This window comes from Balearica regulorum, chromosome 1, assembly GCF_011004875.1.
Source record: "Balearica regulorum gibbericeps isolate bBalReg1 chromosome 1, bBalReg1.pri, whole genome shotgun sequence".
NCBI lineage: Eukaryota > Metazoa > Chordata > Aves > Gruiformes > Gruidae > Balearica > Balearica regulorum.
Genome location: NC_046184.1, coordinates 102,547,989 through 102,571,887, shown reverse-complemented (window position 1 = coordinate 102,571,887; position 23,899 = coordinate 102,547,989). Strand labels below are relative to the sequence as shown.

At 43.7% G+C, this 23,899-nt stretch overlaps 1 protein-coding gene across 3 annotated transcripts; it reads right to left on the bottom strand.

Moving 5' to 3' along the window:
* Nucleotides 1-499: 499 nt before the first annotated feature.
* Nucleotides 500-23,438, bottom strand: VGLL3 (vestigial like family member 3). Of its 3 annotated transcripts, none has more exons than XM_075769355.1 (4): nt 23,099-23,438; nt 13,477-13,732; nt 7,644-8,144; nt 500-1,087 (listed from the first exon to the last, which is right to left on the bottom strand). In XM_075769355.1, exons 1-4 carry the CDS (start codon nt 23,207-23,209, stop codon nt 1,044-1,046), a joined length of 912 nt encoding a protein of 303 aa, XP_075625470.1. In that variant the 5' UTR covers nt 23,210-23,438; the 3' UTR covers nt 500-1,043. The 3 variants fall into 3 exon arrangements, with proteins under 3 accessions (XP_075625470.1, XP_075625478.1, XP_075625488.1); XM_075769363.1 differs by having other exon boundaries at nt 13,477-13,729; nt 23,099-23,430; XM_075769373.1 differs by lacking the exon at nt 23,099-23,438 and adding an exon at nt 22,862-22,944.
* Between the last annotated feature and the right edge of the window lie 461 nt (nt 23,439-23,899).

Here is a 23,899-nt window from a genome sequence, read left to right as displayed (position 1 = left end):
TAGCTGAAAGTCCTGCCTCATGAGTTAAAATAAGAGTATACTGATATTTAGGAGCACTGTGAGGGCCTGAAACATAACCCATAGAGGACTGGGTTCAACAGCTTCAATGGATGATGGATGAGGCCCAAATTCATGTCTGATTTAAGTCCATAAGAGTATTTGGTCCATTTTGAAAGAATGGATGGGTTGGAAATGCAGTTCCTGTAACCCCAGGCTTCGCTCCATGCTAAAGGTGTTTGCAAGTTTCTGATGATCAGCACAGCACAAAGCCACCTCTAGAAGCAAGAAAATAAAAGCACCCTACTACAATCTAACACCATCAGGAAAAATATTTGGCTGAAATTTTAGGTGCGAAATACACTTGCTTAAGCTAGAACAAAAGGACAAAAACATCAAAATCTAGTAATTTGGCAACAAGGAAGGTTTAGCTCTTTAAAAAGAAAGGAAAGATAGACATTTGAGGTAACAAAACAAAAAAAAAATGCACAAACACATCACAGACATCTAAAAATAGCATTTTATACATTTTTTGCCAGTGCTTCTCTGAGAGCAAGTTCTTTAAACAGAACTTAACAATTTTACAATTTTTTTTAAAAAAATATGTCATCCTAAAATAGCCCATCAATCCTTACCCAAACTTTCTGTATTTCTACAAAAATAGATGCACAAAGAGCTACAAAATACTGTATTCCTGAAAGGAGGCGCACTGTAGTCAAGGGAGAGTCTTTTTCCTGACAATTGAGACTGTTCGTAAAAATATCAAGCTGAACAAAACAAAACACTGTTAAAGGAGCAGAAAGGAGTTAGGTTGCCCAGCTGCAGCAGGCTCAGATGAGAAAAGAAAGAAAAGTTACGTTTTTGTTCTTTCCAACACTATGGGACCCATTAACAGCCTTACAAACAAAAGGCTCAATAGCAAAACCAGAATGGTTGGCTCTTCATCATCATGTGTGTCCTTTGCCCCATGGAGAAGGAGTCAACTGTTAGATCGCCTGCCCAGCTGCGCTGATTCCAGCTCTAGCTGGTCCTAATTTATCTGAACTTCAGAACCAAGAAGTTTCCTTGTTCTTGTCCTGATGCTGTAGACCTACATTTCAGAAAAGAAAAAAAAAAGTAAAATTTAGAAGTTGATACAGCTTTTTCCTCCCCCTCCCCAAGCAACTGAAGTAAGGATAAACAGGTTTTGATTTAAAAAACAGCAACAACAAAAAACACCCCCCCACAACTTACCAGCCTAGTGGACTTGTTAGTAACATTGCTATTGCTCCCAATGTATATTGTTTATATGGGATAAGCTTAAACCACACTTAAGTTTTAGACTGACTCAAGTGGTTTAGGAATGCTGATAAAATCCTGTGTGCACTTCCTTCATTTTGGCCTCCTTTGGAGCATGACATGGCATGTTAAAATCCTCCCGCAAGATCTGCACAGACAATCCAGTATGCAACAGAATAGATTTTCCTGATGGGGGTCAGCCACAGACCCTACCTCTTTAAGAAAAGGCCTGTGACACTTTAGGATCTCACAGTTTCTATGGCATTTCACCTTAGAAAGGGAAAATGTTCCTGCAGCAAGTAAAAAACCTCAAATAAATTCACCTAGAGAGTGTCAGATTTTTAGCCAAGAAGGGCTAGTGCTTCCACATGGGAAAAATTACTGATTTTCAGCTTGCATTTGTTATGAGTTCCTCTAACATTTTCCTTTATAAAAAGTGAGGACTATCTAATAAATGTGGTGCTATGTTGTGGCTTTAGCATTACAGACTTGGAACCTGTGTTATAATCTAAGATTTCTCTGTTGCAGAGGGATTCAATCTTCACTAGATTTACACCCAACAGGGCGTATACCTAAAATCCAGACAATAGAGGGGGAGGTGCAAATGAAACTTCCCAAAGAAGATACATTCTTGCTCATTTATAGGGAAAGTAGAAAGGAGAAAGGTGCAGGCACATATTTTAAGAGGTAGCAAGGCACTTAGGACTCACTGATTTAAAACCTAGCCCTTGATGTTTTGAGCTAAGCAAATCACATTTCATGAAATGAAGGTGCACTTCCCACTATAAATGATTACTATATAGACAGCAATGCTCTGCACTGTGTCATAATATATATTGCCCCACTGCATAGCGTACCAAGACCAATGCATTAAGTACCTGATCTGCTAAGAATTTAGGGCCGATTTCACCACTAATCTAAGTATGTGCAACTCCAGACCTCAATGATGTTGCAACCATTGCAGGTCCACGTTCATTTGATCGTTAACCTGTGAAAATTGACAAATCCATGTGCTAAGCATGGATCTCTCCTTTCCACATCTAATCACATAGTGAAATGCAAAGGAAGACCCATGTTTTCAAAAAGCCTAACAGGCACAATGGGTTCAGATCTAACCACCACCTCCTTGTTTTAGGAGTACAAACAGTTAAATCTCCTATGATGATCAACATAATTTCAGAGTTGAGCTACAAAGCTACTAACAGTCACATAAAAGATGACAGCGTCTTGCTCCATCTGTGTGAGGATCCCCAAGCAGCGTCCCGCAGTGAGCAGCTGGGGATGGCAGAGCACCCAGGTAGAGCATGCCAAACCCTGTTCAGCGTCTTTCTGCTCCATGTCACACACACATTCACCTGTTTCTTTAGATCGGAAAAACTGGGATATCCCTCAATAAAGCGTGTCTATAAAAACATGTTCAGAGGCTCTTTACTCGACGAGGCTGTCTCCTTGTTGCTTAAGAGCTACTTGTTTTCCTGGCAGCAGCATTCACAGGCAGAGTCAACGTAAACCACCGTTAGTTTCCTTCAAAGCTCCCTCATAGTTAGTGATGACAATTTTGTGTTATTTTTCCCTTGTTGTTTTCAAATTTTTTTAACAAAGAGAAAAAAGAAAAGGGGAGAAAAAAAGAGGAGGAGTCAGCAGAAACCTTTCAGAGTGTAAGGAAGTCATTTAAGTTCAGCAGTGGAGCACTAAAGGCTACCAGAGGCAATGGAAGCTGATGAGAAGAGAAACAGGTTACATGGCTCCTAGAAACTTAAAAAAATTACTCACACACCTGTTTAAGAGGATGTCCACCTGACTGTAGCAACTGGTAGAAGGGGAATAACCAGCTGAACAGACACCTTCCTAGTTAGGTGTCTTTGCAACAAACAGAAATAACTCTAACAAGGAGGTTTAAGGTATAGCTATTAAGTCTAAACAGCCATGGAAAACAATAAAAAAACCCAAAGTTGCCTTAGTTACAGAACTGAATGTGGATCACTTTCCATGCCTTTTCCTCATTATATTCCCATGTTCTTTATGGCAAGGCTATTCGCAGTCCTAACATGTCATCCTAGCGTAACGCTGCTACTAACCGAAAGCTTTCACTTGCAGCCTGCTGCAAGAACAATTTCCTCTTAGCAAAGACATCCTCACCTGCGTTGCTTGAGTCAGTACTGCCACACCAGTACAACTCCCCATCTCTGGGATGCCAACATGTTAGCGAGCTGCCACACAAGCAGAACGCGGGTTCTGTGGGAACATCTGAACAACCGTACTGAGTTGTGACAAACTCATGGGATGCGTGTGAACAGAGACAACTCTACAGAAGGCAGCAGACTGACCACTCAAATTCCATATTCAACATGGCACACCGACCTACAGGTATTTCCAAAAATGGACTTTCCATAGTTAGCCAGGACTAGAGGATGTCAATTAATTCACCTAAATTTAAAATCATGCACCTCAATGTGCATAATTTTGCATGATAAAGGATGTACACCTCAGTGTTAAGACAGACTTATAGCCCTCAGATATACCAAAATCCTGCTCTGCTTTTAATGCACTGTGGCTACGGGAAGCCTCCTCCAGCACATCTGTCCAACAGCAGGACAGGATATCCTCCTCGGCTCTGCAGTAACAGGGCGAGTTACTCTGCTCTCCGCCCCACAGGGCTGCCCGCAGACCTGCCAGCTGCCCGCGCAGCTGGACCCAACCGATGCCCTGAAGTGCCCGGTGTGCAGGGCAGCCTCCCACCCTGCTCCCAAGGAAAACACTGATGGCCGCAACCGTCAGCTCCACTGCAAGACGGCAATTGCCCTCCCCGCTCCCTGGTCCTAAGTGCTCAACTCGGGTTGTGCACCCTTAACGTGAACAGGAGGACCAAGCCCGGCCACCCCGGCACAGCGGGATCACGGCGGCAGCAGTGCCCTCTCTACGCGTGCCGTGAACCGCAGTCAATGCTGTTAGAGGCTGACCTGGCCTTGCTTGACATCGGCAGGGCAGGGAGTTGTGGCTTAAAGCACAAACACGTTGTGCTTATATCAATGTGTTTATATCAGTGCTTGATAAAAAACATGCTTTTATATTGAGCATTATAGCTTGGACACTTTGGCTTTGGAAAGACACTGCACACCAGCAGCCACAAACATAACAGGTTTTAATAGATTTTGATGTAGACTAGCATTTCCTCTAATCCCACTTGTACCAATAAAGAAGCTTCTAAAAGGGTTAATTTGTAGCACACAATGTGAGGATTAAGCCACATTTAATGGGAATCAGGTAGCTAAATCCCTCTTCATCCTCTAAACCAGGACCATGTAAATTCAAACAGATGTGCAAGACAGATCGATACTTCGTTAGCTCTATGAATGGTGATATGCTGATGTCCCATACAGTCTGCTGTGAAACATGAATTCCCAAACTACACCGGGCATGCAAGGGGAACCCCCTCTTAACCTTTGAAGTGATTCAGCATCATCCATTCAGGACATTGAATATTTGGCTTAGTATGGCAGAGATGCAACAATGTAGCTGGAAGAGGGCAAGGTTACAGCCAGCCTGCCCTGATCCCAACACTATCATTCCATGTAATTCAGCGTGAGGAATTTTGCAAATGTTTCTATAATCGCATGTGACAGTAGCACAAGAAATGTGACCCACAGTAAGGGTGGGGGAGATAATTTTCACATCTGAAGGGTTCTGAAAAGCAACATCTAGGTATATACCAAATGAGCTTTTTTATATAAATCATCTGAAGCTCACAGAATCTGATACATTGACAGCTCCACGGGTTGATGTCTTTTATTCTCCAGGGACACAGGAACAAAGAGTTTCAGAACTGAAGTCTTCTTGCCACTATGGCATTACCCTACTCCAGAGAAACCACTTCTATGCTGCAGAAAGTCAGTACACTCTTCCAGGCCCTTTGGTTTTTAGCCTCTCTGTTGAGAGAGCTGTCTCACATTAGAGTTAAATGTAATGAAATCCTGTGTAATGTGGAGACTTATTCAGTATAATCCTCCCCTGGAGTGGACATGGAACAAGAAAATCTCTACCTGTTCTGGCAGAGATGCCGGAGGAGGCTCAGTGTGGTGCTTCAGCAGCCCCCTCCTCTCCTCAGCAGCACAACACACCTTCCCTGGCATGACACCAGCCGGCATGCACACAAAACACTCGGGCAATTAAGATCCCTCTTTTCACCACGATCATGCCTGTCACCAAAACATTTGTCTCAAATCTACAAGCTGTGGGCAAAGCTGAAAAGGGAGCTCAGAACCTTCCTGCCCTTCCCAGCAAGCCTCTGCTTGGAGAGCACAGGAGAGGTGCGTGTGCAAGTTAAGAGAGCAAATAATTGCAGTGTCACAGGCCACCACTACCTGCTGTGTTTCGTTGCTTGCTCCCTTGTTTCTAAAGCCTTACGTGCCCAACGGGGGCCGCCTGATAAGGTTTTGCTGTTGTGTTTCAGTGCATGGCCATTTTGAATAGTCACAAACAAGTGAGACATTGATCTTCTGAGATCTTCCTGCAAACCAGTCACACATTTCCCCTCTTTCTTTTCTCCCACATGGACTGAAACCCACACATCAGGCATGGGCCAGAAATTAACATTTCAGGCCTTTTCCACTGCCTCCCACGCTGAGTAGACAACTGTAAGACATGCAAGCCACTGTTAAGCACTGCCACATCAGGACCCTGACAAAATTAGCATCCAACTGTACCCTTCCATAGGGATTTTCACAAGGAGCGCGCACCAAGCAAAGGCTGAACTAGTCCTGTAAGGCAGTGCTAGGGCCCATAGTCTTTTTTGAGGTACTGTGCTCTCACAAAAAAAGAGAAAAACCACCTGGTTTATTAGACATACTACTACCAACAAAGTAGCAGTACGCAAACCAACTTGCCTAGCACTGAAACAACTCACAGTCTAGGCTGGACTTACACCTAAGCCGGGTAGTGGATTCTCCTGACTAACAATCCCTTACGCAGTTCTTGGCTCCGTCCCCATAATGCAAGTCCAATGCCAGAGCTCTGGAGCTGGACTGCTGTGGCTACTGTCAGACCAGGGGGCTCATCCCCTCTAGTTGTGACAGTGACACAGAATTTGTCAGAAAGGCAAGACTTGAGATCCCAGTCTTGTCAGATTATCATTTTATACTCAAAGCACAAAATGTAATTCCTCTTGTATCATTAGCGTGACTGGAAACATTTCACTAGATACAAAATTGCCCAGTATTAAGAATCCTATTATGTATCTTTCTTAATTTCTTGAGGCAGCAAGTGGCACGGTATTTAGAAGAGATTATTGGTTCCCAGTTGTTATTAAGGGAAGACAGAGATATTTGTGTTAGGTTGTCTCAGTTATAATCAAGTTTGGGGTTCATATTATTTCATATGTAAGAAATAGCACTTTTTCTCTATCAATTCTTTGTTCCCCTGCACACTGATCAAAGCAAGGAAGTGCTTCTCACACATTGAATCAGTTAGCTAGAGCTATCAAGAAGACAAACAGATACCTTAAGGAAAAAGGGAGAGAGATGCAAACCTAGTATTTCTTAATAAATAACATAACATGTTTAAGAACATTGTTTAATCTGCAAGGATTGCTGCTGGTCAGATAAATACCAAGCAGAAAAAGGAGACCTCAAAATAGTGCGTATAAGCTCCAGGATGGATGTGCTGGGAACTGTTAGTCACCCATCACCTGATCACAAGCAACTGTGAACAGTGAGGGCTGCTAGACTGCTCCTAACGCTGAGAGGAGAGCCTGCCTGTCAAACCTCGCAGGTGCAGATGTAGTTTATGGAGGCTGTCCTATGGCTACAGACCCTGCGGTAAAATGAACCTAATTCACAGGTTCTCTGCCTAGACCTAACAGAAAGAAGTTTAGTTTGATGATGAGTACAGCTCAACCAGCATCTCTACTTTCTATGTGACACCTGGATACTACACAGGAAGGAAATGCTGATCTGTTCCAATTTCGATGAGTAAGACGCAATCCTGTGTACTGACAAGTTATTAGTTCAGTCCTCATTGGAGCAATATTTTGGTGAATGCACATATAAACTAGCTGAACAAGCTGGAAGCTTCCATATGGATGTTTAATTAACCATTTCCCACAAGATTTAAACCAAAAAACCACGTATCACGTCACAACTCATTTGACTTGAATGGGACCAAGGCAGACAAAGGTCTCTCAGCAAAAGACAGCAAGAGCTAGATGTTTAACAGCTCATCTGCCCTGACAGCAATTTCAGGAGGGTCTCCCACCTGGAAATGTATTTGGAGAAGGCCCTGAGAACAAGCCCTGCTTCAGCTGCAGGAAATCTGCTGCTTTGCTCAAATTCTTCCTGCTAAAACAAGTCACAGACACAATCGAACCATCTTACCTGTGTCAAACCCAAAACTGGGCACAATGTCCACTGTTCCATGAAAGGCTCCAGCCCATGCTGAGGTAGCGCTGGTGACAGCAGTGGGATCTGTCTTTGTCACGTCACACTGGGGAGCAGGAATCCTGGCTGCGCGGACTGAAGGCATCAGCAGGGACCCGTACCGGGGGTCACGGTGCGAGCTGGGATGGTGATGGTGCATGTGTGGATGAGGGTGATGGCGATGCATGTACACGTCATGCATGTGTGCATACGAAGGGCTCACCTGAGATGCTAAAGGATAATGCCAGGATTCAGATGCAGCAGGGGGAGGAGGTGGGGCAGTCTGATGAAGGCTGTGTCCTGGCCAGCTGCTGGGATCTGGTGTTGGGAAGGTGCCTGGTGCAGTAACGGGGAAATCGGGGTGTACTCCACTTAAGCATGGTGGAGGGGGAGGCTGATAAGAGCTGGTCCAAAATGAAGTTGGGAAACTGCTCCTTTGGCTTGAAATTGTTGAGCTTTCTGGTAGAGAGGAGAGAAATGAAGCATGACTGAAACTGAACAACAAGTTAAATGACAAAAACCCCACAATGATTTTCTACTCGCTGAAATTTGTAACACTGAACTCAAGCTTCCTCAGCAATTACAGAATCACAGGACAGTTGAGGTAGGAGGGGACCTCTTGAGATTGTATAGTCCAATGCCCCTGTTCAAGTCGGGTCACCTGGAGCAGGTTGTCCAGGACCGTGTCCAGTCAGATTTTGAGTGAAATCCAAACTCTACAACCTCTCTGGGCAACCTGTTCCAGGGTTTAGCCACCCTCAACAATTGGGGGGGGGGGGGGGGGGAAGTATTTTCTTGTGTTCAGATGAAATTTCCTGTTTTCTAATTCATGCCTATTGCCTCTTGTCCTGTCAGCAAGCATTGCTGAGCAGACCCTGGCTCCCCCATCTTAATTCCCTCCCATCGGGTATTTACACATATTGATAAGATCACCCCGAGAAGACTTCTCTTCTCCAGGCTCAAGAGTCGCAGCTCTCTCAGGATCTTGGTACAGGAATTATGAGGAAAGGCTAATTCCTGACCGGACCAGAACACATCATTTAGAAAGGCAGCTGTTGTGGCTGTAAATGCTTCTGAGGACAGAGAATCAGGTCACACTGCAGAACATGAAACATTTGGCTACAGGAAGAATACCAGATCTTCTCAAACTAATTGCATGCTTTGATGGGATAAAGATCGTAGCTAACGCATCTTACGTTACTCCCTTATAGATTATATCACGCTGCCCTGCACCCAATAGGATCAGACAAGCAGAATCATCTATGTAACTGAAAGAAGCTTTTGTCAGAAATAAAAGACTGCTGCTTCTTACAGCCAGGGCTCAACTTATATTTAAATGGATTCCAATACTTCTACACTATGAAATCACATTCTAAAAATTCCTCTTTTGAAGGGGCGGTTAGTGTTTTTGATGTGTAGGAAAGTATTGGCACCTCCATTCTCACAGTCCTCTTCCCAGGTCATGTTTGAAAGCATTGCTTCATGCAATATGTCTCAGCTCAAATAGTTGCTTTTTTTTTTTTGGTCAAAAATGGAAACATAAAAATACAGGACTTTACCTCTGATGAAAGAACAGTCATAAAAATAGCCTACGGAGAAATAAAGCCAGGGAAGTTTAATATATGATGAGGCGAGGAATCCTCTGTTCCTGATATAACATTTACAAAAATATTTATATTATTTTTTTTTAAATGACCTTTTGTTTCACTTTGTTTAACAAGCAACTGGAATGAGACTTGGGTGAAGACACTATTGAGAATGAACAGATTCTTCAAACGCTCCTGCCTCTGAACTTTGCTTACACAAAAATATTTTGGAAACAAAAACTGTAAAAGTGTTTTCTGACCGCATCACTAGGACACTTCTGTACCTGTTTTAAAATCCATTAAAATCATAGACACTTTTTCCACACATCAGTTGGCTTTGATTTAGGCAGTTTATTGAGCCTGATTAACTTCTGATATTAGAAATAAACTTTGCAAATGTACAATGGACAAACATAGAGAACTTCTCTGTGCCAAACCGCTTCAGAGGCTGCAAGCTCATCTAGCTGACTGTACTCCAACATGGCTTTCTTCAAAAGGTTGCTTCTTTTTTTAGCAATGTATTTCTATTGTAATTCATGCTAGAAGACTACAGAGAGCTTCAAGCATATAACAGAAGCCTCAGCACCCCTCTGAAATTGGTATTGTTTGTTGTTTGTAAATTGTTCCTTGTTACAAGGGATTAGGCTGAGATGGAGAGTGCACATGGCTTACAGCGTTGGCAACAGGGCTGAAGGAAAAAAAAAAAAAAAAAAGCAAAAACAAGCTTCTTCATGTCCAGTCTGTTGTTTTCCTCACTGCTTAACAGAGGAACAGAGCTTGACAATGCAGTGCCAGTATTCTGGAAAATTAATCTCCGTAATCGAGAGTTTTTGGAAACTATCTGGCTGTTATCTGCATGGAAAAGCCCTAAATCCAAACCATCTCACTTCAAAAAAGCACAGAAAACCACAAAGTAACTGCAGGACAACTTAATACCAGGAGAGAGCACTTTAAACCACTGGATTTGCCAATATGAATTCATCCCAGATTGCATACCAGTTTGGCTTTACCAATCATGCAGGAGATCTAGGCCACAGAAAACATGTTCGGGCATCTCCATTTTTCAAACACGTGCACATTTCACAAAGCCATTCCCACTGTCACGGATCAGCCCCCACCGAAACACCATTGAGTATAACTGCAGAGACCAACCTTACTGGTCAAGGCCAAGTCATGTCACTGGAGATACAGAGTCCATCCAGGTTATGGGAACATGCAAGAAAACTTCATCCACCCTGAGTGCTCACAGAGTATGCTAATAAATATTAAGTGTGCAGCAACCCCATCAACAAGAACCATCTCTGTGTTGAACCACAATCCCCAACCACCATACATTTCCACAGTGTTTGAAGGGTGTCCTTTCCTTCCCACCTTTAAAACAGTGAACACAATCAATTGTCTTTACAGATACCATTATGTCAGATACCTGGCCTCTATAGGACATGGCAATGGAGAAATAGCCATTTCAGCACTGTCCTTGAGAAATAAAAAACATAAAAATAATCTGAGTAGCTTCTGTGGGCTTTCAGGAGCGAGGAAGGAGGCATTTAACAAAAATTGTCTACCCGCAAAGATACCACAGTTACCACAATTTCCTATTCTAAGTACAGGGAGGCAGGGAGACGGCAACATCTCAGATACCACAAAGTGGTGACTAAAGCAAATGTTCACGATGGCTGGCCAACACACGCTGAAAATATGCCAATACGCACATGCTGCAAAGAAGACAATGTATGGAATTTTCTGTAGTACAACATTATTTCGCAGTTAAGGCAGGAGGAAAAAAAAAAACAAACCCAAAACCCAGGAAAAAAAAGTAACCCACACTTTGAGCAAGGAAAAGTATGTTGATAAAAATACCATTAAGGTAACATTAGTTTCAAGGTATCATTATATTTATTAGCCCCTGCAAAAGATTTCAGGTAGCTACATCTACAATTGAATATTCAAAGTCCATGTTACCAGAGCCTGTTGTAGGGAATTCTATTTTATAAAAAGCCAGTTTTGAAGTTAATTTTATCCTAAACTGATCGGTATTTTCAACATATAAAAGACAAAAACAAATAAAAAAAAAAGCAGAAAACATTAGTAATCCTCCTTTCAGGTAAGGGAGAAACAACAGAGTGAGCTGGGTAGCCAGTTCATGCCCACACACTTTCCATTTAAATCTGTACCTTCCAAAACAGCTACTGCAAACACAAAAGCTTTTTTTTTTTTTTTTTAAATTTATCTTTGAGTAATTTATTGACAAAAATTCTGACTACCCATGAAGGTTATTTATAAGAGACCTTCAAGCTAATAACATTATAGCTTCCTTACATAACGGGATACAAATTCCCATTAATTTGTCGTAACAGAGCATCTTTGACAACTGTGCATGAACCAGAAGACCAAGGTGTTAGCATTCCTCCTTCCCCACTTTTTTCAGTAGGCATGTTCCAGAAACTCATTTTGGCCTGATAAAACTCTTGTCCGCTTCTCTTCTCTGGAGAAGCAAATACCTTCAGCTTTCTGGGCGTCTGCAGCGCAGAAGCAAGCAGCCCTGCCCAGCAGCCTCTCCGGGGACTTTCATACCGCATCAGCAGGTGCAACGCTGGCAGAGGGCATATCCCCTTACTTTATTCCCAGAAGATTTTCAGGACATGCAGACCTCCGTTCCCTGCCGACGGCAAGGGGCACGCTGGGTCAGGAGGCAGCGTGGCTGAAGAACCCTTACGCCAGGCCGGCCTGTCCCCTGCAGAGCCCTCTGGGGAGGGCCATGCCACCATGGGGGGAGCAAGGGACAAATCGCAGGGCATGTCTGAGGCCAAGGAGAAGACACACTACCCCACCCATGGTATGTCTTCAAGCTCAGTGAAGAGGACTTGCTGTAGGCATGGAGTCTCTGGGGACTGCCTTGATCCCATCTCTAAAACATTTATAGCCTGTCTGGGCCATTTATAAATGCTCCAGTCTCCTTTTTAGTCAGCATAGGTTCAATCCTGCTCTCAGTCGAGTCGACAGAAAATTTCCCATTAACATTAAAGGTCCCGGCTCAAGCTATAAATTCCTCTAGCTCCCTAGCCACTCGCGCTGACCTTTGCTTAAACTTCCTCGGATTTGTCATCATCCTCCCGGAAAGCAAGTCCTTCTGTGCTATTTTTCTCTTCACAGTGGTTTCCAAAAATCCCATCTCTCTCTATTATCTGTGACTTTCATCAATACACTCTCACCTCAACATCGCTGATTATGAATACCACCACTCCTACAAAGATCCTCATGGTACCCCTCTCGCTCAACCCAATGCAAGGCCATTCCTCATGATACTGAGTTCGTGTCCCTTTGCCAGTCCACGTAAGGACATGATCAGAAATAATGCAGCTGTGGATCTGAAAAACTACCCAGATTGTCACATTGAACAAAATGGAAATAGTGTCTTAAGGGCACGCTTTTTGCGGTCACCAATTTTAAAATCTTATCTGTAAGGTCTACCTAGCTTATCTGGCAAGATCTGCTCTTTATTACGTTGATCACGCTTACACGCGTTGTGAGACGCGAGCGTTATGGCAGCATTCAAATGCCTCGCAGCACCTACCACGTGTCTACTCTGTGCTCAGAAGCAGAGTAACGCCATCCGCATTTTACACACGGGAAGCCAGTAACGGCGCCCACATCTCTGATGTGAGCTCTGCCCATGGGTGGGCTGCAATGCACTGCACCACACGGCTGCAGCCACGTGGGCCAGGGCTTGCGGCCAAGCCTGTTCCAGCCTCTGCCAGCTCCTCCCTACCTGGAAAGCTGCCGTAGATGAATGTTAATCACCTGGCAAAGCAAAGCGAGAAGGCTGCACGGGTCTCCTCACGTCCAAGGCCAGCATCCCTAACAGCTCTGCTCTTGCCTCACAGGCCAAGTTTCACACTTGGAGCTTAAAAATAAGGCTCCAACCTTGCAGCAGACGTTTGTGAAGCCACGTGAGCTCTGCCCTGTTCCTTCCAGGCCTCGGCGGAACCACGGGCTATGGTAAGAGAGGGAGACGCCGGCTTCTTCCACGCCTTTGGCACCTGTTTCCCCCTTTAACGTTTCAGAAGCTCCTCGTTTCTTCCAAACGTGAGGGGGATTTTTCCAGCTCCACCGAGGAGCAAAATTTCAGCTGCAATGCAATATGCGTTACCGCAACACAGACCGAGTAAGCCACACTACACAAAGCAAGTTACTGCTCCTCTTACCTCTCCACAGAGGACTTAGCCCTGCCTTGCTCTTGGTAAGGGCAGTTTCTGGATTGAAGCTACTGGCTTGGCTCAAAGCTCTTGAGAAGTGTTCATCCACTACTGAACCAATGTCTCCCTGGAAGTAAGTGAAAAGGACGCAGCGAGAGTTAAGGTACTCCATCTCAGCAGGCTGGTCTTTCTCATCCTCCTCTTGCTTGCTGGGAAGGGTCACTTCCAGAGACTCCTGCATCTTGTTGTATACAGCTAACTTCTTCTGGGATTAAAAACAAAACAAACAAGAGATGTATCACTGATGGCATTCAGTGCAAGCTCAACATCTGGTTTCCTTAAAGAAAAATAACTGAATACATTGAATATTCATTTCATAATTACAGGTGGAATACAGGGATATTTTGCACCGACGTTTCACAAAGAAAAGATTACCAGTGCCACTTAAAGAGTTTTTATTCCTCGCACACAGACGGACCTGCTTCTCAGGCACGTTTCACAACCACGAGTTAAGGGCAACGGCTTTCGCTCAACACCTTAAAAAGAAAACAGACAGGCTCTAACAGTTCACTCCTGACTCCCACCTGGAAAGGATATTCCTGTCAGTAAAGGCTGCAGAGGTCGAGCCCAGCCCCGCGGAAGGGTGGCCAGATACACGACGCCTGCGTTTCGCCCGTCCAGCCACACGCACACCGGGTTTTGCCAGCCGGTCTCCCCCAGCCGAGAGCACACGGCCCTCTGGACTCCCCGTGTCTACTCGCTGCTGAAGGCGTAAAGATGGCAGAAATTGGTGCTTCCTGAAAAATCTTCCACTCTATTATCAAAGTCCGCACAATACATAAATTGTCACTCACTGCCACGAAAATTTTTATCATAGGAAGCTATACCTTTGGGCGGTGAGGGTTTGGAGTGGGGGTGGGGGTGTGGTTGAAGGGGGTTTTTTTTTTGGTTGGTTGGTTTGGGGTGCTTTTTTGTTGTTGTTTTGTGGTTGGGATGAGAGTTTTTTGCCCCTTTTCCTATTTTTTTTTTATACATCAGCTTCTGGAAAAAAGGACAAAAATTCAAGTCATAAAAAATTAAACATGTGATCTGGGGGAAGAGGGGGATTGACAAGTCTGCAAACACATGCGAAGAAATCCACCCCAAACCAAAAACACAGAGAAGCATATAAAAAACAATAAAACCCGCACAAGCCATCTGTGAATGGCTATTTCAGAATCTTCTCTCTCTCTCAAATCAAACCTAAATGTCAAAATAAATGTGTGTGAAGATCCATTTTGCATGGAACATATTTTTCAGATGTTCCACTTTACAACTGTTTTCACAGAAAAAAAAAAATCTCCCCACAACAGTCAAGCTGCAGGAATCATAGCTTTTAGCTAGCTAGCCATTTCCACAGCTGACTTTACACACAAGCAGCTTCAGGAACCCAAAAACAAGTACAGCACATATGTAGAAGTATTTCATAGCTTTTCTACAGAATTACAGTTTGACTTATCTTTTATGGTTTGCTTGGCAACACTTTAGCGCCATCAGAATCTCTTTAAGTTTACGGCTTCTCTCCCTTTTTCCAAAGCTGTTCTAAAGAAAAAGTTAAACAGCTACACAGTCTATAAAGTTCCATTTACACAATAAATAGGCTTGTCCGATTTAGATATAATTGAAAGTCATTTTCTGATCTTGTATACCATCAATATATTTACATTTGGTGCTTTCTAAAATCATCTAAGCCAATACAAATTCTCTCATTGTGACACAAAACAGATATTCTGGGGCTAATTCTTAATTATGAATGGTTATGAAAAAAATAATTGTAAGAAAGAGCTATTGACAAGTGGAACTAAATCCTACAATACTAAAAGCTCATAGAAATTAAGCAACGTATCTGACATTACAGTAGGTTAACTGATAAACACAGACCAGCTCAGTAACACCTTTAATTCTGATGCCGTTACACAAAATGCAATGAGGGATGTAAGTAATTCTATTTTACAGTTTGGGATATCTAGACAATAGTCTGGAATTCAAGTAAATCTGTGCTTCACAAAGCAAGTTATACCGTGGCTCTGCTTAGCACAATATTACCTATTTAGACATATGGTCTTATCTGCAAATCCTCTAATATATAAAGAAAAACTGTGGGATTCACTTTAAAAAAAAGGAACCAAAGATAGAAACAGAAAATTAAAACATTTTTACTAGAAACTAATTGCTATAAGGAAACATAGTGCGAGGCTCTGAAACTGATTTTTGCAAATGCAGAACCTGGGGTGACCTATACTTTTTTGTAAATGCTTTGTGCCTTCTGTAAACAAACAAAGGAAAAGTCTCGTTATATTTGTTCCTGAAATGCTCACTAAGATTCTCTCATAGTGAGCTTCATGTTTTTGCCTAAATAATCACAGAACGATGAGACCTTAATAAGACAGAAATGGTTACAACAATATTGCATACACAGGAGATGTATGCATTAGAAATCTGTAACATCTACCTCAGTGACTTGGTCATTCTTAAAGGTGCACCGTAACCCAGATCCTCTTAAAAATGCAAGACAAGTGGTTGGAGAGGGTGGGTTTTTTCATTTTTGTTTTTTAGTTGGATTTTTTATGTAGAGACAAAGTATGAAAGAAATCCTTTATAGAAGTCTAAACAGACATTGATATATTTCACCATCTTAGGTGCAGCGTGTATGCCAGACCTTGAATACACGCAACACATTTAAAAGTTCACTTCTATCATTATAGGTACGCTATTTGTATTTATACTGTGAGTACGCAAACACATATCCAAGCACGCAATTATACACAGAAACACATCGTTTAATATAGCCCCTGGCCTGACTCGGCTATCAGGAAGGAAGTCTTTCAATGTTCCTATATAGAGACTGGAGCTCAGGAAATTAAAACTTATCTCCAGAGTTGCTTCTCTGTGCAGGAATGTTCCCCCTTCCACAGCCTAAGAATCTAATTCATTTTCCATTTCAACTCTTTTCCCTCCCCTCCAGTCCACAGGCAGTCATTACAAGATATTCCGAGCGCTTGTTGGTTTTGAAAACACCAAATCTGACGGTAGTACTGATGGACAAGTACGAGGTCTTGTGTATGGACTGAAGTTACTTACAGGGAAAAGGTGTGTTTTGTGATGACTTTTTTGCAAAGGATGTGAGTACTAAATTAAAAGATTTTTCAAAACTGCATCAAGCCTGTGACCGGATACAGATCTACTTAATTTGTATTTCAGGAAGAAATTATCAGCCTGTAATTACAGGACTCGTAAGTGACTCCAGTGACATAAAGTGACTCAAGTTTTCCTTGTATGTAACATATATACATCCTTTCCATTGTATGTAACATATATACATCCTTTCCATTGTATACATTCTTTAATGATATTTTTTCTCCCCCTAACTCCCTTCAAATACCCTGCCTGCACACAAATTCTGTCAAACTTGTTCTGACCTTAACAGTAATCGTCTCATAGCATTTCTGACTGCACTTGTCTGAGTGGAAAAGTATGCAAGATCAACTGCTAAATGAATTTGTCCCACCATCATGGGGTGGTCGAGGGGAATAAAACAAAACAAACAAAAAAAACCCCAGTTCAGGTTTCTGATAACTAATCTGGGCTAGCCCACTTTGACTTGTACTTTTTTCATATGAACAGTTCTGGCATATATTTAAGCAGCCAACAGGATCTGTAAGGTCTTTACAAAGAGTATTTTCTGATCAAATACAATGTTATTTCTTCCCTATGCTCAGACCTCCAATATTTTCATATAGCTAGGAATTCCACCTCTCTCTTCCTTAAAAACCTGGACTGAGAATAAGCAGCCTCTGAAAAACAAAACAAACCAAACACACAAAATCTCATCTTGGCCAAGACCCAGAATACAGAATTAAAAGTCATCTTAGCACACTGGGAAATAGGGAAATCCAATGTCTATAGCACCTGATGCCAGCATAGATAATGGACCCAAGTTCATGGCTGAAGGATGAATGGTAGAACCTCTGGATGAATAATGCTGTACAGCATGGGCTGAATTCAGCTTAAACCAACATTATTATTATTTTTTTTTATTTCATATATTCACAAACAGGCTCTTCCAAAGAGAATTTAAACTCTTACTGAAAGGTGTCTAGCAAAAGGAAACTAAGTCAATAGCAAATCACCAGTAATACAGCAATATTAAAAAGAAGGATTATGCTTATGGATAAGTATCATCCTGTCTTCTAGAGGAAGAATAACCACTTTTAGACCAGGAAAGCACGTGGTCCAAAATCTCACAAAAAACCCCTCTTCTTGAGGATGCCTGTTATTTTCTGACATACCCTATCTAGAACCAAGCAAAACAGTTCTCATGCAGTGTAATTCTGGCCACATTAAAGCCAATGGCAAAAGTCCAACTGACTTCAAGGGTCTGCGATCTCACCCAGAGTGTCTGGTAAAAATGTCAGAACATTCCTCTCTGCAAATTGAAATAATAAATTCACTTCCAGCTGAAACCAGCTAGTAGGCAGCAAAACAGAAAAAACCAACTGAGCTGAGAACGGAGAAAGTTTTAGTTTAGTCAAGTTTGAATTGAAAATTCAGGCCAGCTCTTATTTTACATATAAGCTGGTTGCCTATTCCTACAACTTATTATCTCCATACATGCCATCATACAGCATATGGTCCTTTATGTTCTCAAGCATGAAAGTCTGGTGTGCCTGTGGCCACCTGTTACAGATTTTCCATTACAAGAGAAAGAACAGGAACCAAAAATAAAGAATAACTTCACTGAGGAAACACTATATGACCCTATCCTGAGAAAAAGACTGTCATTTGACATAAGCTTCTGAGAAGGAATTTCAGCAGCAAACTCCAGGCAAATCACGGACAGTCCTCCATTTGTGGAGCTGTCTGCCAACCAGGCTCCTATTGATAACACAGAAAGTATTCACGGAAGAAGACAATTTCAAGGAATCGGAGCGTGGAATGCTGGGCCTGAAAGCGGTATTTACAGCATGCCCTGAAAACAGAACTTCTAAGCTCGCAAATGAGCGAGCCGAGAGCAAAGCCACACGCTTGCTTTCAGGTGAGCCACTGGATTTGCAGCAGTAGAGCCCAGAGCTCCCGCTGTGCTCTGCTGATGGAGGGAAGCAGCGGAAAAAGAATAAATGTATACATCTTTTGCTGTACATCTTAACAGAGGTGTACCATTAAAGTCTAAATCTCTATTTTTATGTAGATAGAGGAAGTTCAAATAGAATTTGGTCCCAGTCAGAACAACAAAGTAAAGCAAGCCAAATTTTTTAAACCAGCAGTGTCCCATGGGATTAAACAAAACAAAGAAAAAAACCCGAAATCCCACACACAGGGCAAGGCTTAATCCAGGCTTTGCATCCCGTAATTCTGACAGTAGCCTTTAAAAGTGAGTTATAAAGGTCTGGTTCAGTTTCCAGTGAAGTCAGTAATAGGGCAACCACCAGGCTTCAGAACAAGCCTTGAGAAAGTATCTGAACTATAAAAACTAAGTGTGAAGTGATCTTCTGCTGTTATCTGCTGTGTTAGATACTGTAGACTGCACACATAATAAGCAGTATAATAAGCCCCTCCTCAAAGCTGTGAGCATGCGATACAAAGAACTTTACTGAAAAACTGAGTTACAGGATGGGAATTGGGGTTTAGCTACAGCCAGCTGACACAACGTTAAACGCGACTTGTCCTTGTCTGCAATGTTGTTAGTTTGGAAGGAAGAGCTGAGTTAGTGACCTAATTTTCTAATGAAGACAAGCCCTTATCTGGAAAAAGTCTGTCTACAGCACTGCCAGCAGAAAGTCTGACTTGAGCATATCACAACTCTTTATGCAAGACTTGATTTAGCAAGGATGGTGTTGGCTTAGCTCGCCTCATCTACATACCACGGAGAAATTCCGAAACTACCATTTACCGTAACTTCCCATTTCAAAGGTCTTAAGCACAGCTGATAGTGAGCCAGGGTGAACCCCACCTTAGCCCCAGCTCTGCAGCTTGCTAGACCTAGATTGACAGGGCACGGCACGCCGTCACGGCTCCAAGAATACTACGGGATTCTTCACCGATTATGTGTTCCCAGAGTCTCTTGAAATGAGCAGCTCTGTTACACCCTCACCCAACCCATAGGAAAGCCAAAAAACTTACTACTACAGCTACATAGCCCCTCGGGAAAGTGTACGATGAAAAGCCTTCTAATTCCTGCGTTCTACAGGGCTTTACACTCACACAGGCACGGCTCCTTACCACACACAGGAACGTGTTCCTATTTTAACACCGGCACACACTCACTCTGTCTTTTGGCAAAGGAATATGGAAAACCCCATTTATCTGTAGAATGAGGGCCACACCCCAGTTCCATCAGTTCCTTCTGGCAGCATATGAGCATGTACATATCCGTCCTCCGCTTACTTCCCTCCAGCAAACACCCTGGACTTCAGCAATCTCAAAGATCTAAGGTGCTAAGCCTCCACTGCCATTAACATTCAATAGGAATTCAGGCTTCAGTCCATTAAGCACTTTTAAAAAAAGATCCCATCTAAATTAATTTGCCAGCAAGTCCTTTCTTGGCTACGGATTGGTGAAAGCTAAGCTTCCAGAAATTCTGCATTGCCGTGCAAGGCAAAAATCAGTTCTGCGATGATTTTAAGGGAATGAAAACGACAAATACAGAAATGTGAGAATAACTTCAGACTGGGGTAACTTTAAAAAAGCATGATGGACCACCCCCCCCCCCAAAAAAAAAAAAAAAAAAAGTCACTCCTGCACAATCCGGGTGCATGCTAGTCCCTCATGTAAAAGCAATCCAAGATCTGTTATTAAAAAAAAAAAAAAAGAAAGAAAGAATAAAGGAGAGCAGTGACACAATGCCAGCCACTCGCTGGAGACACTTCTCCTGACCCATGTACACAGCATGCGACCTATAGAAACACGATGAGGTTACCTCTCCAGAGAGACACCACGGCCAGGAACTTGAGCCTATATATCTGCAACTGCAGCTCCACAGCTAAGGACCTTGCTTTGCTCTTTAAAGGATACAAAACTGATACTGAAAGCTAGCATAACCAATTACATGTCTGTGACAGATTGACTACAAATACCTATGAAGATGCACAAACTTTAGTTGGAATAACACACCTACGGCTCCTCACACTGAGGAGGAAAGGAAAGCCAACAGGAGCACAGCACGGAGGAGCTTTCTCTCTCAGAAAACAAACCAGTTTACTATCAAAAGACAACAGAGTAGTACGACACCAAAAAATGCTTCAATGGATATTTTAAGGGTGAGCTCCACTTTATCAGCTCCAATGCAGAGGGCTGGTTTTGTTGGTTTTTTGTTGTTTTTTTTTTAAGATATCCCACTAATTCATCTTCCCTCACTGTTATTTTTAAACCATAGTTTTAATTCCAGCAAAGAAGAACATTCTTTAAAATGGTCATCATCCTCACGAAGAGCACAGGAGCATTTTACATGTTGAACATATGTGTAAAAAGCAACAAAAACCTTGCAGCAGATTCTTCATCCTTCTTTCTTATGCTCTTTACCAGTTGATTAAACGTCCCTGACAGGGCAATTCTGAAGAAACAGAGACTTGCAAAATGTCATACGTTACCCGAACAATAAATCTTTCCACTACGACTACAGATGCATGAGGAGTTCATTTTATGTTTACTTCATTTTTTTATTTAAAAAGCACTGGTTTCAGAGAAAATACATAAAATGCTCTAAAGTTCACAGCTGCAAGAATTAGAGAGCGCAACATTCTTAGTTCAGCAACAACAGCTTGGTTTCCCAGCTTGACATGTGACTAGTTTGTGAAGACCCTCCAGCTCCAAATATTTTGGAAAAATTGGCGCAAGCGGGATTAACTATAACAAATTGTCAATAACATCTAGGATAGCAAGGTTTAGAATGCTTTTTGGTGGAAATTGGATATATTGTGCTGGCCACAACTCATGAGCTGTATTGGCTCAACAGAGCTATCTACGTTTCTTGCCTTGCATATCTACGTCCACTTTTCTTAAATAGCATAACCCAGAAGAACTCAGTTTATTTAAAATGAAATTTCAAGAAACCTTAGTGTTCATTAGGGTGCCTCCGGGACATTTCATATATGGTGCTGCTTTCAGCTGATGGAGAAATTTCATGATTCTGTTTAAAAATAAAAAGCAATTGCACTTGAGCGTGACACAGCTGCTAATGATCATTTAATAGATTTTTCACGTACTAGGTGTTCTACACTCCAGCTCTGAAAGAGAAATACAGCCAACCACCTACAGTTAAATGCCAAAAAGTTCACCAAAGTTTCAATTGCAGTTTTCTACTTCTAGGTCTCTTAGTCAAAGAGTCAGGTTATTTGAGACTATTTATTTATTTTCCCTCCAAACGATGCAGTCTAACAACCGGAGATCCAGATATTCAAATTAAAAGTTTGTAACTAAAATTACTGAATAGATGGAAGGTTCTGCAAGCTGTGACCTAGATTAGAGAAGAAATAATTACAAAGGCAGGCTGCAACAGACAAAACTCACAAGTTTTCCAGAGCTTATGTTTACAGTGAACAACGTGAGCGACCTGGAAAAGTTTGCTGGGGTATCATTTCTGCGAACAGGCTCTCTCTCCCAGCAATACAGGAAAAAAACCCTACAAACCAGTAACACACGATAGGAATTTTAATGTTTTAGCCCATATTCGTGTCTCCCAGGCAAGTTGATATTAGGGGTCACTTCCCATGTACGGAGAAAACAATCTTCATGGATAATAATGATAAAACCTTATGGAATGCAGCAACAACCAAAAAATGTATTCTCAGATGACTACATTAGGGCCAAGTCAATATTAGTCCCACTTCACCCACGCACTGCATAGCCTAAAAATGCTGTCAGCCTGATAAGAATTTCCTGATTCATTTAAAAAAAAAAAAACCCCCCACAAAAAAAAAAAAAAACAAAACAAAACAAAACACAAACAACAAAACCAACAACCAACAAAACATCTGATCACCAAATTCAGCTGGAAACTCGCCGGAGCCGATGGTCCAGGACAGCCGGGGTGATAGGCGCGGCGCGCCCCGTCCGCAGGGAGCAGCGCGGGTCCCCTCCCGCCGGCGGAGGGCGGAGGTTCCGCCCGTGTGCGCGGCCGCGGACCGCGCCGCACCAGCGGACGGCAAAGGCGCAGCTCTGCGCCGGCAAAGCGGGCGAGCCGGGAGGCTCGTCAAGTAAGGAGCGACGGCGGAGAGGAGGGAGGGGGGAAAAAGGCAAGAAATAACTTTCTCCCCATTCCCCACTCCGGCAGAGCAAGCCAGCACCCACCCCTCAAATACAAGAATTTGGGGAAAAATAATTTTTCTTAAAAAAAAGAAAAAAAAAAAAAAAGTCTTACCAGGCTCCACTGCTCTAGGGCACCCTCACCAGCTCCCCGCATCTCCAAATCAGGCCGGGGGCTGCACAGCGCATCGCTGGCTGGCCGGGGCGGAGGTCTCCGCCCCGGCCAGCCAGCGATGCGCTGTGCAGCCCGCTAAGGGGGGAGCCTCCCCAAAAAGCCCCTCCACCTCCCAGTCCGCCCCACCGCCACGACTTACGCGGTACTTCGCGCAACCCTTCCCTTCCCGCTGCTCACCTGCGGGCAGCCCGCCGCGGGCGCGGCAGCCGCCGGGGCACCGGTCAGATAACGGGGCGCCCCGCACGCCGCTGGGGCGGGCTGCTGCATGGCCACGTCCGAGCAGCTCATGGCCGCGGCCGCCCCGCGCCGCCGCCGCCGCCACCACCGCCGCCTCCTTCCCCTTCCTCTTCTTCTTCCTCCTCCTTCTTCTTCTTCTCCGCCGCCGCCTTCTCCCTCTCCTCCGCGCAGGGAGGCCGCGGCGGGGCGCCGCGCAGCCCCGGCTGCCAGCGCATCTTCAGCGGCCGCCGCGTCCCGCGCCCGCACTTATAGCGCGGCGGCGGCAGCCCGGGGCGCCCCGGCGGCGGCGGCTGCAGCGCCGCGGGGGCGGGGACCGCGCCCCGCCCGCCCCCATCGCAGCGGCTCCGCGGGAGCGCAGCACCTGCGCCACCCCCCCACCCCCCCCCACCGCCCTTCTCTTTGAGGCAGGTTTGGCCTCCGTGAACATTTGCTTATTCGCTTTTAGTGCGAGTCCCTCATCGCTTGGGGCGGGGGGGTGAGAGGGAAGCGCCTCGGTGCCCGATTTCGGTCCATGAGAAGCTTGGCCAAGCTCAAGCAGCGAGAACTCTCCGCGGTCAACTGTCACCTGCGTCGGCCACGCTTCACATCCCGAGGGATTCAGCCTGGAAATCCTTCCTCCTGGATGAAGGAACCCGTTTGTCCTATAGGAGGTGGCAGGTTGGATGTGTTTTCAACTAGCCTGGAAAGTCTCTCTTCCCTCCCCACATTTGCTCCATAGTATTTTTTTAAAAAAATAAATCA